At 34.4% G+C, this 16,354-nt stretch overlaps 1 protein-coding gene across 6 annotated transcripts in view; it reads left to right on the top strand.

Annotated features, from left to right (window-relative positions):
- The window catches only part of LOC145978542 (serologically defined colon cancer antigen 8), a 93,313-nt gene that overhangs the window by 61,023 nt on the left and 15,936 nt on the right, over nucleotides 1-16,354 (top strand). For all 6 annotated transcript variants that reach the window (XM_083111210.1, XM_083111209.1, XM_083111211.1 and 3 more), the window contains exons 5-9: nucleotides 559-806; nucleotides 3,290-3,428; nucleotides 5,576-5,870; nucleotides 6,918-7,156; nucleotides 10,410-10,530. In XM_083111210.1, coding sequence (XP_082967336.1) covers nucleotides 559-806; nucleotides 3,290-3,428; nucleotides 5,576-5,870; nucleotides 6,918-7,156; nucleotides 10,410-10,530 — 1,042 coding nt within the window. The remainder of the gene's footprint in view (nucleotides 1-558; nucleotides 807-3,289; nucleotides 3,429-5,575; nucleotides 5,871-6,917; nucleotides 7,157-10,409; nucleotides 10,531-16,354) is intronic.

Here is a 16,354-nt window from a genome sequence, read left to right as displayed (position 1 = left end):
TTTATATTTGATTTTTGTTATTTCGTGTTGCTTTTCTGCCACTTTTGACTAATTGCAACAATGAAGATGAGTTATGATGAAATGGCACTCGAAAAGAACACTCATGCCAATGCTGAGTCTTGAATCCAAGACCCCTGGCATTGTAGTTCACTGTCCTGACCATTCTGCCATGGAGATTGGCTCAAGTATTTATAGGTAGCATCAGAAAGAGTCATTGGTCAGGTTTCATAATTGTCAGGACCTTAAGTTTGACTAGCGTTGTTCATTTGATAGTGTGCCACAGTGTTCTCATGACCATAGTTAACATTTATATTACAGGACAACTTTAGTGGAACCTCAATTATATGTTTTTAAGGGAACAGATCTGAAAAAAACTTAAAATGTGGGAAAATATAAAATCGAAGAAAAATTTTATAGCATTTTGCTATGTTGTGACCTTAAAGATCGAATGTACAATGTAATGTAATGTAATGTAAAACTGGGGATTGTAAAATCGGAGTTCCACTGTTTTTTCTCCCTATGAAAGAACTTCAGGGTAAAGTTTCCTTTGAATTTTAGGAAACCAAGGAGACAAAGAAGAAAGGATCCCCTGCCAAGAAACGCTTAGAAGGCCCTGCCATTGTGTTTGAATCACGAATCAGTGAGCTGGAAGCCCAACTTACGCAGACAAAGATTGATCTGAAGAAGGCCCAGGAGGATGCAGAATATTATAGGAAGAAATTTGATGATCAGCCATCTCTTTCAGATGTACCAATTTCCTTGCCAGATGTAGAGGCGTACAAACAACAGATTGAGACATTGAAAAAGTTAGTTTGCATTATTTTTAGTTTCAAATAGTTGGGTGTACTAGATATTCTATTATGTTGTGTCATTTGACATCACATCACATCACTTACCGATGTCTTCCTTTTTTCCCCATACGTGCCCTAAATTTTGAGCATATAATTTACATTAAAATATGTCTTTCAGGTGGAGACAGAAAATAGCAAGGAAATTTTCTCTCCCCCTTAACACAGATTTGGTGGAGGTGATAACTATAGTAAATACTTTACTACAGTGGTTCTCAAACTGTGGTACGTGTACCCCCAGGGGTACATGAAAGACTTGAATGGGGTATGCGATCAGCTTGGAAGAGAAATATCTAGAATAACCACGACATTTTTGCTGCAGGTGTGTAAAGCAGACTACATTGTTTGAGACTTCATAACTTTAACACTCAACAGAAACATGAAGCTAATTTTGTCACTGGCACACTTGTCTTTGTTTCATTTTTTTTTAAATAAAATACCTGTTCGAAATCTATAATAGATAAATTTGGAGCCAAATCTGCTTGAAAGTTTGAATTGCACAACCAGACATCAAGATACTGTGTCAGGCTATCCAGGCACATCCTTCTCACTAGACACTGATGATTTACAATTAAAACTCCAAAATTCTGCTTGACAGATTGTTTGCAAACTTATTTTTGTTCTTTGCTTTTTTTTTTTTCAACAACTATGGAAAAAATATATGAAAATTAGTTGTTGTTTTTTTCCTTAGCATACATGTGTTTCACATTTTTATTCTTGTAACTAATCATAAGGATTGTAAGTGTAGGAAGTGTAGGGGAATTTTCTGCAGTACTTATGTTCTCTGTATTTACATCACAAGTTTTTACACGTTGTACAATGTATGTATGTATGTATGATATGGGATGTAGTTTTATTATTTATGAAATTTGAACGTGTTGTGTGCAGACAATAATGTTATGCTTTCTTTTTTGAAATATGTAATATATAATGATTAAATTACAGATATGTTCTCAGGCTCTCTCACTCTCGTTTTAGTAGTGTTATATTTAAATATACTAATCTCTTGGCCTCTAACAGTCATAAATACAGATGTATTTATTTGGGCAAGAGAACGTGTGTTCATATTGTTGTTGGTTTGGTTTATTTTACTTCGCTTTTCTACCCCATTTGGTTATTGCAAAAATGAGGATGAGTGATATGATGAAATTGCTGAAGGGACCTCATATTAACAATCCAGGCCAGGATTCGAAACTGTGATGAGCGTGCATTCTTGTTCCTATGTGTTGTACTCTGCAGTGAATAATAAAATAATTTGGAATGAAAAATGTATCCAAGAACTCAAGAAGCCAAATTAATATTATTGAAGAAACTACAAAGAAGTGTGTTTTGTTTATGTGCATAAAGTGGACTTAAAACACAAATCAACCAACCATGGGGGAGTGGTTATCACAGCATGCTACGACACCACGAGTTCCGGGTTCGAACCCCAACCTGGGCAGGGGTGTTCTTTGTGTTTGTCCCTTCATTACTTTTATCGTATCATCTTTGCAATTAACCAAATGTGACAAAAAAGCAATGCTAAGTAACAAAAATGAAATCAAATCATTGATTGATAGATTGTTTGATTTGGTGTATTTTACTTCGCTTTTCTGCCACTTTTGGCTAATCGCGAAGATGATACGATAAAATTGATGAAAAGACACACAAAGAGCACTCATGGCCAAGCCAAGATTCGAACCCAGGACCTCTGGCTTAGTAATCAAATCAAATCGTATTTTATTTTCGAATGGGGTGGGGGTTACGTGTACTTTTTTTTTAGGAATACTGGGCCCAAAGGGGGAGGGGGAGGGGTGTGTATGACTCACACCAACCACCCCTTGAACATGCCACTGATTGTCGACATCACCACACATCACTGGAACTAACACAATTCAAACCGGTGATCTCTAGCTTCACAGCATGTCACACAAACTGCTTGATATGGAAGACTGCCTGTACAGTTTTCAGATTGACTTTTATATTCATAGAATTACTGAACATTTGTTAAATAAGTGTCCACCAAGATAATTCGAAAAGGTCCACATTATTATCAATTTAAGGTTATTTTCTTTGATTCAATTTGTTTGCTCACATGTTGACTTTCATCATGAGTTTAATAAATGCACATTAAAATATCAGTTTCAAAGTTAAGGAAGTTCCTGATGAAAGTCTTGAAGGACTGAAATGTTGAATCAGAGGTAAAATATGTGTATCATGTGTAAGTACCATGACCTTTTTTTTAACAATTTATTAACTGTATTTTAATTTCAGTGAGTTCTTTGATTCGGCACTTTTTTTATAGCAGAAGCAAATAAATTGAATAATTTGAGTGTTTTTATAAACATGTCTTATGAAGGCAGTTTTTAAAAATAGTTTCCATTTTTATATGAACCCACAGTAGGAAAAATACCAGTGTTTATTTGGTACAGAAATTGGTAATGATATTTTGATACTTGCAGGGAAAAAGATGACCTGAACGACAATGTATCAAAGCTGCAAAATATTTTGGCTGATCTGAGAGAAAAGGAAGCAGATGCCTCTCATAAAGTGAAAAGAACTTTGGATGTTGTGGACCAGGCACAGTTCGAGAAAACTCAGGTTAGTTTCAAGTTCCTTGCCCTGGCACATACCTTTATTTTACATGAGATATACAAGGTTTCCGGAGTGGAACTGACAGGTTTTAAAAAGTGTTATTTTAATATGGAAATGAGTAGCTAGAAACAAAAACATACATTTTGATGGCAAACTCACAAAGTGTTATTGGAAGCCATTACAGGTTTTTTTTAGCTCCACATAAGCCCAGTTTGTTGCATGCAAAATGTCCATTCAATTTCCCTCCATGTGTTCTGTAGCATCTGAGGGGTTACAGAAGCAAGAGCATTCCGAATAAGTTCTTGTAGATCTCTCTTTTTTGGCCAGAATACACTATTTCTTTGATGCACCCCCAAAGAAAAGTCCAGAAGGGTAACGTCTGGAGAGTGGGTTGGCTAGGGAATTGGGCCACCATGCCCAATCCAACATTCAGGAAATTCCCTAGTAAGATACTTCCTCACCTGAGAGCTCCAATGTGGCGGCGCCCCATCCAGTTGTAATCACTCTCAGTTGTAAATAATGTAATTGCGAACTGCAAAGTTTTCCAGCACGTCTTTCTTATTACCGTTTGCTCCTATCAATCTTCCAGTTTTATTTTAAATATCCATAATATCAGCGGTGGCTCAGTCGGTAACGCGTCTGACTACCATGCTCAAGGTCCCGGGTTCGATCCCCGGCCGGTTCAAATCCGGGAACTTTTCTAACGGAAGCGCCCCCTGCGCCCACCCAGCGTCGAATGACATGGGTACCTGGAGGAAACCCTGGGGGGTAAAGGCAGTTAGGGGCATGATGCTGATCACATCACTCCCACTCATGACCGGATCAAGAAGGTGTGGGGCGTTACTTTTTTGCAGGGGGATTCGGCCAAATGATAAAATTTGGATAGAATAAAAATAATAAGTATTATTATCACTGTTATAGATGTTATTTAATACACAGTAATAAATATTAACTAAATTTTATTCGAAATAATAATAATAATAATAATAATTATTATTATTATATAAATGGGGAGACTCAATCCACCAAACGAGTGAATACCAGCACAACTATTTTCAATTATTTATTTTGCATTTTATGCAGTTAGTATCTGAAATGCATTTTGATATTAACTTTTGCACATCTCTTTCAAGATAGGGCTTTAAATGTTAGTGGGAATTTTTTTCATAAAGTTTGTTGTGTGACCTCTCACCTACAACTGTAATTATTAGAATTTTGAAACCATTTGTTCTTTGGATGAAATGGTAGAATATAACCTTGTTTCTGTATTTTTCACTCAATGCTTTCGATCCAATGCATTTTTTACTTTGATTATTCTGTTTGAATACTAACTAAATGAACTTTATTTCTGTTCTTAACAATAAGAGTAACAAACTTTCAGGGTTCTTGTATCTTTAAATGTACGATGTCAATTTCCAGGGGGGTTGCCCGACCCGTTTGACCCCCCTCCCCCCCCCAGACACCCATGATTTCAACTGAGGTAATCAGATTAATATAATATAATTACAAATTCAATTTTTTATCCAATATTGATGCACAATTAATGAATGGTATGAATTTTGCATAATTTCCATAATACTTAAACTCCATGAAAGTGTCGTGCTATTGTAAATCAACAACACATCAAATGTTGTGACTGAAATAATTGGCAGTCTTTGATATGATTCAGTGCAACATGTAGTTCAAAATGCTGGTTTATTTTTTTGAGTTCCGATGAGTCTGGTATGAACAAGACTTGTGGAACACCACCACTTTTAATAAGAAGGAATATGCTATTTATGACCTTAAATAGTAAATAAAATTAATGTTGTTTAGTGTGTGATGTGTTGTGCAGTGTTCCTTTTATATTTTTATTAACTTTATAGGGAGATTTCAGACTGAAGTGATGTGTTGCTTAGGAACGAGTCAATCAAGAGTAAAGTTTCAGACCATAGCAGCTTGATATGCCCAACAAGCCTTCATTTGATTAGTGTAATCCTTAAGCTTCAGTTTGAAATCTCCCTTAGACAATTTTTAAAGTAAGAAATATGCCCTGCACATGAGAATCCTCTTAAGTCAAATAAAATTTAATTTTATATAATTGTCTAACAGCTATTTACATGTGCTGTTGTGCTCTGTAAGAGGAAATTCTAAAAACGTATGTTAATCTATAGGCAGAACTAGAAGTTCGTCGTTTAAAAGATGAACTTGAACGTCAGCACCAGAAGCTGCGAGACATGCTACAAGACCAAGGAAGAAAGGTTCAGGAAGAGCGTGGACAGGTCGAAAGACGTTACCTTCAGCAGATCGAACAACTAAACAACGAATTGTCCTCTCAGTGGGACACGGTGAACAAACTGCAAATGGAATTGGAAAGGCAAAAAAGAATGGAAGCTGATATTCGAAGAGAGTTGCAACAGAAAAACAATGCAATAGATGACATGAAGAAGGAAATGCAGACAAGAATTGGTATGCAAGTAGCATAGAATATCCGAGAATTTATTTCCTTCCAAGTATCCTCATAGGCTGTTCTATGTATTGTAGCTTCTTCCTTCCAATTTCCCATTATCTGTAGTGTAGTATAATTTGTCTACCACTTTTTTATAGTTGTTTACTGAATTTTTTAAATTTGTATTACGAATTCTTCACAGCATTTAAATTCAACATAAATAATGCTACATGGTTCTGTTATATTGTAAATGCATATGCATAGGATGTATTTTGTAGTAATCATTTTGCTGAGGAAATAAAATGTTATGTATACAGATTTGTGTTGATTCTGTTGTATAAATAAATTTTTGTCCACTGTGACAAAATATGCTGCAGGATTTATTAATTTTGTTTATACAATTTTTTTTTTAAAAAAAATAAACTTTACTAGATCAATGCTAACTACCACACTGATTAACACTATTGGCAAATACTGATGATATTGTATTGATGTTGCCAGATGTCAGTAGTATTATTATCAAAGACCGTAAACGTAAATTTTATGGTGTTCACGGGGACCAAAATGAAGATTAACATGCTTGAAAATGTAAAAATTCAGAAAAATTTGTAATCTAATATTGAATGTCTAATTCAGGGAAAATTTTATATCTTTTAAATGTTATCATAAATACAGTGGCACCCTGATTCTGTGTTTCTGGAATTTACATTTTTCCGCATTATGCATTCAATTCTGGTGGTCCCAAGATAACAAAATGCAAAAATTTCCCTAGCTTTTTAGTTTTCCTGCATTTTAAGTTTTTTTCAGCTCTTTCCCTGAAAAACGTAAAATCAAGGTTCCGCCATATGTAATGATTAATTGTATAAAATTCAGGTCCCACTGAATTGGTTGGAACCAACCAATGCTTGCATAAACTCAAGGTATATGAGACCTATGCATGAGAAATTATTTACTACCATCTATAATTTTCAGTAAAGGAATATTTGGTATTTTTCTTTTCTTTTTGTGTGACCCTTTTGTTTCTCAATGTTACACTTAACTGATTAAACAGTGTCTTAACTTGCCAGCTCAACTACAGAGTGAAGTGAACCAATTATTGAGTCAAAAGAGCTCAATTGAGCAGGAACTATCAGCGACGCGCTTGAACGTTGAACGAGCGGAACGCGATGGCCATCAAGAAGCATCAAGGTTACAGGCAGAAGTTGCTGCACTGAGGCAGCGTCTCGATCGAGCAGATGCCGATATCTTGCGTAGTCGGCAGGAGAATTTGCGACTTTCAGATCAAGTTGCATCACTGGAAAGAGAGGTATAGAGCAGTCTTGATCTATTTTCACAATATGTTTGTCCAACTTTCAGTTGTGTGTAGGGGAAACTAAGATAGTGTTTTACTCGTGAAATACTTCTAAGCATAAAGAGGTTTCACTATATTCATGGATATCTTTCAATAATTTGCATATTTTTATTTAAAAAGTACTTCCTCTCAATTTAAATATCATGAATTTGCTATTGTTAAAAAAGAAGTGCAAGCATGTGAATTTCTATATGGTAATAAATAACATTATTTTTATATTTATATGAATATAATACCAGTGCTGATGCACAGGATACCTGCAGTATTTCTGTAATCATCTGCAGGTGGTAGTATGATTAAATAAAATATAGATGTTGAACGAACATTATCTGTTCGATACTGTAGTATTCATAATATTGAATTATAATTATTGAATATGCCAATTCACTTAATCTCAATTAATAAAAATTCAAGGTTTCTTAATATTTACATGTGAGGAAGTTTTGTTCATAATTTGTGTACTAAAACAATTACTATTTTGTGGAGTGTTAATATGTATAAATAAGGGTCTTCTCATAGTGACACTGTTGCCTTGTAATCAAAGATCACTGGTTGAGGTGCATTATCCAGTGGTTCGAATTCCACATTAAGCTGTAGGTCAGTCCCCATGTGCTATCTGCACATAAAGTAGATTTAAAAACAAAAGTTCTTGTTATTAACAACATAATGTTCATAATTGGGAAAAGAGAGACGCGGTAGTATATAAATACGGAGAAATTACGCACTTTATCCGTGAAACTGTGTTTTCTTCTTCATTGTATAAATTTCAGTGGCCGCTGCCACCATCCTCGTTGGAACTTGCTGTACTGTTGCTTGGCGTGCGTCTTTTGTTTGTAGTTCTCCGGCTGCCACTAGGTGTGCTGTTGTTAACTGTCCGTCTGGGTCCGTGTTGTCTGCTATTTCCAGGCTATAACTGTTGAAGTAGTGGTGCACTTGTTAAAGTCAACAGTCAACCTCACTGCCCACACGCTTGTCGACACCAAAATCAAGGAAATTCATGCCATAATGCACTTCCCGCACGAGCTAAACATCGATAGCAGACAAGTGCACCACACGTGATTCCCTACTACAACAGTTATCTCCTGGAAATAGCAGACGACACGGACCCAGATGCACAGTTAACAACAGCGCACCTAGCGGCAGCCGGAGAACTACAAACAAAAGACGCAAGCCAAGCAACAGTACAGCAAGTTCCAACGAGGATGGTGGCAGAGGCCACTGAAATTAATAGAACAAAGAAGAAAAAAACAGTTTCACGGATAAAGTGAGTATTAATTTCTCCGTATTTATGTTAGATGTTGTTTTCCAATAGTGAGGAAAGTTACTCAAAATTATTCTTTACATATACTGAATTTTTTATGTGGGTTTTTCAATATTTTAATGCTTATAAAGTCATATTGCTTTATATCGAATAAATGCAATGGTCGAGTGCATTGGGTGGTTGACTGGATCTTGCCAATAAAATGTTCTTGGTTTGAATCCTACCCTGGGCATGTCCCTTGATTAATTTCATCTAATCATTATTCATCCTTATCACAATTAGCCTAAAGAGGCAGAAAAAGTTTTAAAAAAAATTACCAACATTCAAAAATGGTTACTCTGCTCAGTAAATGTAATATTTCTCAATTTGTGAATAAAAAAGTTAGTCAAAATATATTCATTATTCTCTGGTTTGTTTTATGTATAAAAAATTTTATGAATTTTTATGCCTTCGTATACTTTTTTTGCTTGTTTTTTTTTACTTTTTGAAAATTTATTTAATGATGTATATTCCACTGTCAATTTTGCATTCACTTTTTGACATCAGAGCATATGAACTACCGATACTTTAATTTTTTAAATATTTGTTCAGAATTAGAAAATATCTTAAGTTATGTGATTTATATTTATTTGAATATTGTGTGTGTTACCTTAAAACTGGAAAAAGTGATAGAATGGTTCCTTTTTTGCTAAATATGCTGCACAGCAAGAACCGCAGGATGTGAAGGTAAAAGTACGAATGGTGATTTAAAGTTTTGATCAACAGTAGTACCAGGTGAGTGCCATTCTGTCTCTTTTTCCAAGTTTCTGAAAACCCTCAAGGCAATAGCTTCTATTGTATTTAATCTTGCATGCAGCTCCAGAAACAACTACCTGGAAACTTGTCAGAAGTTCTCGAAAAACAAATAGCCGAGAAAGTGCAAGTTGCTAGACAAAAGTTAAATATTAATAATCCTTAACATAAATAATAGTTCAAAGAATGTGCAGTAAGTCGAGCTATGGGATGCAACGACTTGGCTTCGTCTTATTCAGGAGCAGATGACATTCCCTTGAGGGGACAACAAAAGTAAAGTAGCAAGTGTTATATTGAAATTGTTTTTCTCAAAACACATTTTGTACTGGATTGTACACTTTCATTCTAGGCCATTTATAGAAATATCAGATTGATAAACTTGCCATCGATTTTACTAAGCAGACTCGCAAATATGCTTATAAGCTACCACCAATAGAAAACCAGCTAATCTCTCTCATCATTAACATAAATATTTTTTGGTGCGTTGCCACCAAGTGGGTAAGGACAGGTCTACTGCAAAATAGCCTTTGCCCCCCTAAATTGTCCAAGAAATTTGTCGTCAATATCTATAGATACACTGGAATTTTAATTTAATTATCCACGAAGTTATTGCCTTGTGCGGTGATAACTTTTTTTTTTCTATATTCCAATTTATTCATGAATATAAAACATTTAGTGGAAAGAAATAATTTTAAATGCTACTAAAAGCAATCTTTTTAAAATTTCCATGCTTGTTGCTTCATAGTATTTGTGGTGTATAGAAGCATTATTGATGGATTTTTTTTCATTTTTTATTGCTTTGCTATAATGTATTAGATGAGCTTATATTTTTCTTTTTATATTTGAGAAAAGCTTGTAGTTAATGCTTTCTGTTAGTATATGAAACCTACTGAAACTTAAACTCTCACATTTTGAATGTCATATTTTTTTAAGTGCTAAATCAAATTAGTCTACCATATACTAACATGCAAACATTCTTCTAAGTGCAGTTTAGAGGGAATAATAGGCCCCTAGACTAGTTGATAGCACAGTATTTTGTTCTTTCAAGGTTTATACACTACCTCCTCTGGAAGAATGAAAGTGAAAATTAAATATTGACATTTAATGTTTATTAATATAATAGTTTTATTGCATAATTTTCTCTTTCCATTGTAGGTCACTCTTGCCAAATTTTCTCACGACAGTCCCACTAAGAGTCCACTTAAATCCTCCATATCCACAGATAAAAGAGATCAGGAATTATCTTCTATGGTGCAAGACATGGAAGCTAAACATGGTAAGTAAGCACTAATCACTTTTTACTGTATTTGTAAGCGTGGTTTCCAAAGTGAATTGTTCAATAATCTTAAGTTTGAAATGTTTATCCTTTGTGGGACTAGAAGACTGTTATAAATTTTAACAAAGCATAGAGAATCATTACGATACCATTGAAGTTAATAAAAAATCAAAATTCTTTACTTTGTCCATAAACAATATTACAGAAGTAACTATTTTAATTATGAATGTCCAGTATGAAATATTTGCTAATATTCATATAAAATTGCAAATGTACTATTGGCTCATTAACCTCCTTTATTAATGTTTATAACTAGGTGACTGCAATTAGTTTTACCTTTGAAAAATAAGCTGCATATTTACATTTCTACTTTACAAAACTAGGCCAAATGAATTATTATTTTTTATTGTAATTATATGACTGAATTGTGCACTAAATTGCAGCAAATTTGCAGACATCATATCTGTAAAAATATAAGCAATATTACTAATAATAAAGTACTGATTAACTTGTCCCATCCCTAATTTTAGGCAAGTAATGTTTTTATCCTTTGTTTGCATAGTTGTTACAAGTGCACAGTAGACATTTTACATTATAAAATTTTACTTTAATAAAGGGATAAATTTTAAATGGTTCAATTGTTAAATGCATTCTCCAAAATGCGATCAACATTATTACACACAAACTGTTCCAAATTTGCAATATAAGAATTCATACATGGCATGGTGGGAATTGTTCTCCTGTATGTGAAAGAGAAATTAAATTGTACAAGTAATTTGCCGTATTTCCATGTTAATTGGTTTTTCCCATGAATTTTGAAGGACCACTTGGCTTCATTAATAGAGGTAGCATCACTCGTTTGTCTGTTCCCGGGTGGTGGTAGTTCCAGATTCTACCATCTGGCATCGCTGATTGGTAGTTCAGGACTTGAGTTCTGCTGGCAGTTGTTCTGGTTTGTCATCTAGTGGTGGTGCATTGTGCTGCTTAGCATGTTGTGGTGTGTGTTCCTTGGGCAGGTGATAAAGGATATGGGAGGTCTGCATGCTTGTCCATTTTCTGTGTTAATGTTTCTTTGATGCTGTCTGTGAAGGAGCCAGTTGGATGAAGTATGAATGTGGATGAGGTTAAATGATTTGTGGTATTGAGAGGCCTAATCTTGGTGACTGTTTTTTTTTTCTGATTTGTTCAAGTGTTCTCCACTTTGTTCTTGTAAAGTACAAATGATACTGCCTATGTACGTAGTTGCTGTGTCATCGACATGTGGTCTTGTAGACACCGTGGGATGCGAGTTTCGGTGTGTAATATCTCTGACGTTTCATAAGGCTCTTCTGATTTGGAATACTAGTTTGTGTGCGAATCTGATATTGAATGCTGCCTTGGATAATTTGCTTGATGTGGTGGGATGGTATGGATATCTGCATTGTGGGTGTCAAAAGTGCTTCGGTTTTTACGCACCCCATAAATATCTGACATTCAGTGTATCTCTGTGAAACATGCTATTTCATCTTGAAGGTCATCTTCCATGGAGCTGTGGAAATGTTCTTCTGGAAAACAGAGAACAGACAAATCAGTGATGCACTATCATCACCATCCCACATGCTGTTAATGAAATTAATCTGAAAAACCAAACCCAATTTGAAGTAAGACGAATGATGTACCATATTTTCACATTGCTAACAGAGAATCTTTACATTACGTATGTATGCTATATTAAAACTGAATTTCCTGCACCCACCAAGAATAAGTTCATCTTATACAAGTCAGCTTATGAACAACTTCAGCAAGAATATAGAACCTTGCATGAAGCTTATAAAGTTCTCACATACTTCAGTTAAGTAGCAAAAATTTGGTAATTTACCATGTATGATATATATATATATATATATATATATATATGATTTATTTCATTCCTTTGACCATTGTACAGTGGTTGTTTTCCACACATGGTATGAAACATGTCAGCACATTACAGTTAATAATTATTTTCAAATAGGTACAACAAGTATGAAGATATTATACATAACATTTAAAAAAACATTGATTACATTATAATTGATTCTCCTTGTTCTTCCTAATGTTAGTTGCAAGGTTTACATTAATTTACATACATATAATAGATAAAATCAATACATACATATACATGTCCTAGAAGTTCATTTAGGATGTGACAATTTGCAATTTATTGTCAGGTACTCTTTAACAGAATAAAAACAATGATCTAATAGATATTTTTTTACGTGTTTTTTTATATGAGGTAGCTGATTGTATTATTTTTATGTGTCTTGGAAGGTTATTGAAACTGGGAACAGCCATGTATTTCGGGCCTTTCTCAAATAATGTGGTGTTGAGTGATGGTATTGTGAGGTTGCTGCCATTCCTTGTATAATATTTATGTGAGGAGTTGTTACATTTGAAGGAATCGTCGAAGTCAGTTTTTACATACATCAGCAGATGAAGTATATACAAGCATGGTGAGGTTGGTTATATGCCTAAGTTTTTAAACAGTCTTCTGCAGGGTGTATTTATCTTAGCTCCTGCTATTATTCTGACAATTTTCTTTTTCAGCACAAAAATTTTGTTACTATTAGTGGAATTTCTCCAGAAGATTATACCATATGTTAATAAAGATTGAAACATGGTGTAATATACAGGGTTCCCACACACCTGGAAAACCTGGAAATCTCAGGGAATTTGAAAAAATGCAAATCTCAGGGAAATCTCGGGGAAAATCTTGTAATTGATTAATGGTTCCCAATGAAGCAAAACTGAGGGAATATAATATGCTCCTGTCTGTGGATAATCCAAGTTGTTGTAGCATTTCTCGTTCAGCAAGGAACTCATATGTATTTGTTTGTCTGTTTCTTGTTTTTAAATGTGATTCCATAGCTGGTGACCAAGTGTATACCCTCATAAATTTTGCGCTTTTTAAAATTTAATTAACCGATTTTGATCTTTTACATGATGTAAAATATATTTGAAGATGTGGAAAACGCATAATAAAGATAACCTGATGTCCAAAGTTAACCAGTGTTCATCTGATTTCCCTTATTAGGGAGTAGTTTTAAGTTTTTTCTTCCTTCTTTTTTTACAAAATAGTAAAAAAATGGAGTGTCCTGTTTAGGGAAATATTTATTTTCTGCCATCTTTTGTGTACAGTATTGTTGATTGTGTATTTACTGCATTTAGAACAGAATTTTAAATATTTACTTACTAGTGCCATATATGAATTATGTACTATTCATAAATACTTGTTCATATTTTAAGTTTTTGATCATGTTCAACTATTGTTATAGTCATGACATGACGTGAATTTTTTCATGCCTCAATAGCTCACATATGTGTAAAATTGAATTACTTGTAGGACCAGCAGATCTACATTAATATCATGTAGTGAAATAGTTTTCTCAACAGATATGGCAGAAATTGAATATCATGAGGTGAAGGGAAGTCGAATGGTGTATACTTATTCCCCCATCACACTTGCACTTGCAACTGTCACTAACGTACCATTACGTACTAGCATTCCTCACTTCTTCATCTTAGATTAGGCTTGTCTTGTTCCTAATGATGGAGGGACAACGTTGAGATGGACCTAAAGGAAATCGGTAGGGATGGAAAAGAGAATATAGATCTTGCTCAAGATAGGGACAGATGGAAGGCCTGTGTTGCTGCAGCCATGAACCTTCAGGTTTAAGAAGGCTAGAGAGTTAGTTAGTTCCTGTCATTATCACTGTCACTCATAATATTACCAAATCTAAAGCATGTTTTTCTTGCAGGATATTTGTAGAGTTAGTATTTGAAGGCTCAGGAAAAGTATGTCTACTTTTCACACTAGTTTTAATCCCCGGTGGATTGATCCAGGTGTCAACCCAGAGTGGTCTAAGTGGCTAGAGGACGTAAAGGACAGTCTGACACAAGCAAAGTGTAAAACTTGTAAAAAAGTGTTTGAACTTAGTAACATGGGACGTCAAGCTACAGTAAGTCATTCAAATAGTGCTGCATGCAAAAGAAATACTGAAACTCAGTTGCATCGATCTGTGAAAAATTATTTCCTACCAAGCACAAAGTTGATGGCCAAAATAAACCTTCTAGTGCTGCAGTAAAAAGTGAGTTAGAAGAGTCAACAGTTTCAGTTCCTTCACCAAGTGAACCAAAATCTACTTTGGAAAGTTTGTTGTGAATGAAGATGTAAGAGCAGCAGAAATTATGTGAACTCTAAAAATGGTCATGGGCCATTGTTCCTTTAATTTTCATGCAGGCTTAGGAGACATTTTGAACAAGATGTTTAAAGATAGCAAGATTGCTTAGCAGTTTACACTTGGTCCTACGAAAGTGTCATATTTAATTTTGTATGGATTAGCACCATATTTTACAAATTCTCTTAAAGTTCAGGTTGGCGAGAGCTGCTAGTTTTTTAGTTCCGAAGCAAATGACTCAGTTTCCAAAGCGATGTGCTCAGTGCATGGAAGACCTGATACAGGAACTTCTCAGGAGAAAGAGAATGAAGGCTGTAACTGGTGATAAAGTAATTCACCAGTTTAAGATATTGTTGCACAATATCAATGACAGTAGTGAAAAGGAATTGAAAGATACGTTTTGTAACTTTTCAATCAAAACTGATTGACTAGATTTTTTTTACAGGTGTCATGAAGGGCAAGGATGACTTCTCTTGAGTTATGGAGCACTGTTAAGTTGGTTTTGATTTTATCACATGACAATGCATATGTGGAAAGTGGGTTTTCTGTAAATAAGCAGGTTTTAATAGAAAACTTGAAACAAGAGTCTGTTGTGCCTATTTTTCGGCAAGTTTATGATGCAGTGAAAGTGGTAGGAGGAGTGTCAAATGTAGAAGTAAGCAAAGGTATGATCCAGAGTGTTAAAGGTGCACGTATTAGATACGAAAAAACATTGCAGAAGATGCGAAAGAAATGTGATCACAAAGAAGACAAAAGGAAAGAAATGAAACGTAAAGCACGTGAGATCCGTGCTTTACAAGCCAAACAACAAAAGATGCAAGAAGAAGCAAAGGCTATTGCAGAACAATTTAAAAAAACTTGAGGCTTCTGAGAAGTAAAGTTTCTTAATTTGCTGTATCAGACATTAAGTACATTTCTTGTTTTATGTTTCAGTCTCGGTAACTTATTATTCCTTTTTACATCGGTACTAATAATTGTCACTTCATTTTTATATGTTTTAAAAATCCAATAACTTGTTTGTCTTAACTATTATTGTACGCATTACAGATTAATTGATATTGTATCTATTTATAAACATCTATGAAAAGTGTGAAAATATTTCAATGTTCTATATCAGATGTGTTAGAAATTGTTTCAGAGTTGTTTAAAGTTCTAGAAAACTGGTCATCTTTGTTCTTAATTACTACATGCAGAGAAGTGTAATTTTATTTTATTATTGAACTGGTTTTGTTATTTGCAACAGAAAGCAACAGTAATAAAGAATGTGAGGATGGTATGGCTATGAGGGGAAATGGAGGAGGCCATTGTAAAATTATAGTAGTCATTTCCGGTGCATTCAATACTCTGGAAAAAATATGAGGATTCTGGAAAACTCAGGGAAATCTCAGGGAAAATGGATTTGGAGTTTGCGTGGGAACCCTGAATATAGTATTTTCAATGTTTCTAAGTTTGATATTTATTTCAGTGTATTAATGGCAAATATAATTTTGCCTAGTTTTGCGGAAAAGTGATCTGTGTGGGTCCCATTTTAAGCTTTCGTGAATCCATACTCCCAGGAATTTGACTGTTTTAACGTGATTTACTGTCATATTACCTAATGTAACATTTGGTTCATTTATCATTTTATT

The sequence above is a fragment of the Lepisma saccharinum genome, chromosome 25 (assembly GCF_977018435.1).
Source record: "Lepisma saccharinum chromosome 25, izLepSacc3.1, whole genome shotgun sequence".
NCBI lineage: Eukaryota > Metazoa > Arthropoda > Insecta > Zygentoma > Lepismatidae > Lepisma > Lepisma saccharinum.
This window is presented reverse-complemented; position numbering and strand designations above follow the sequence as displayed.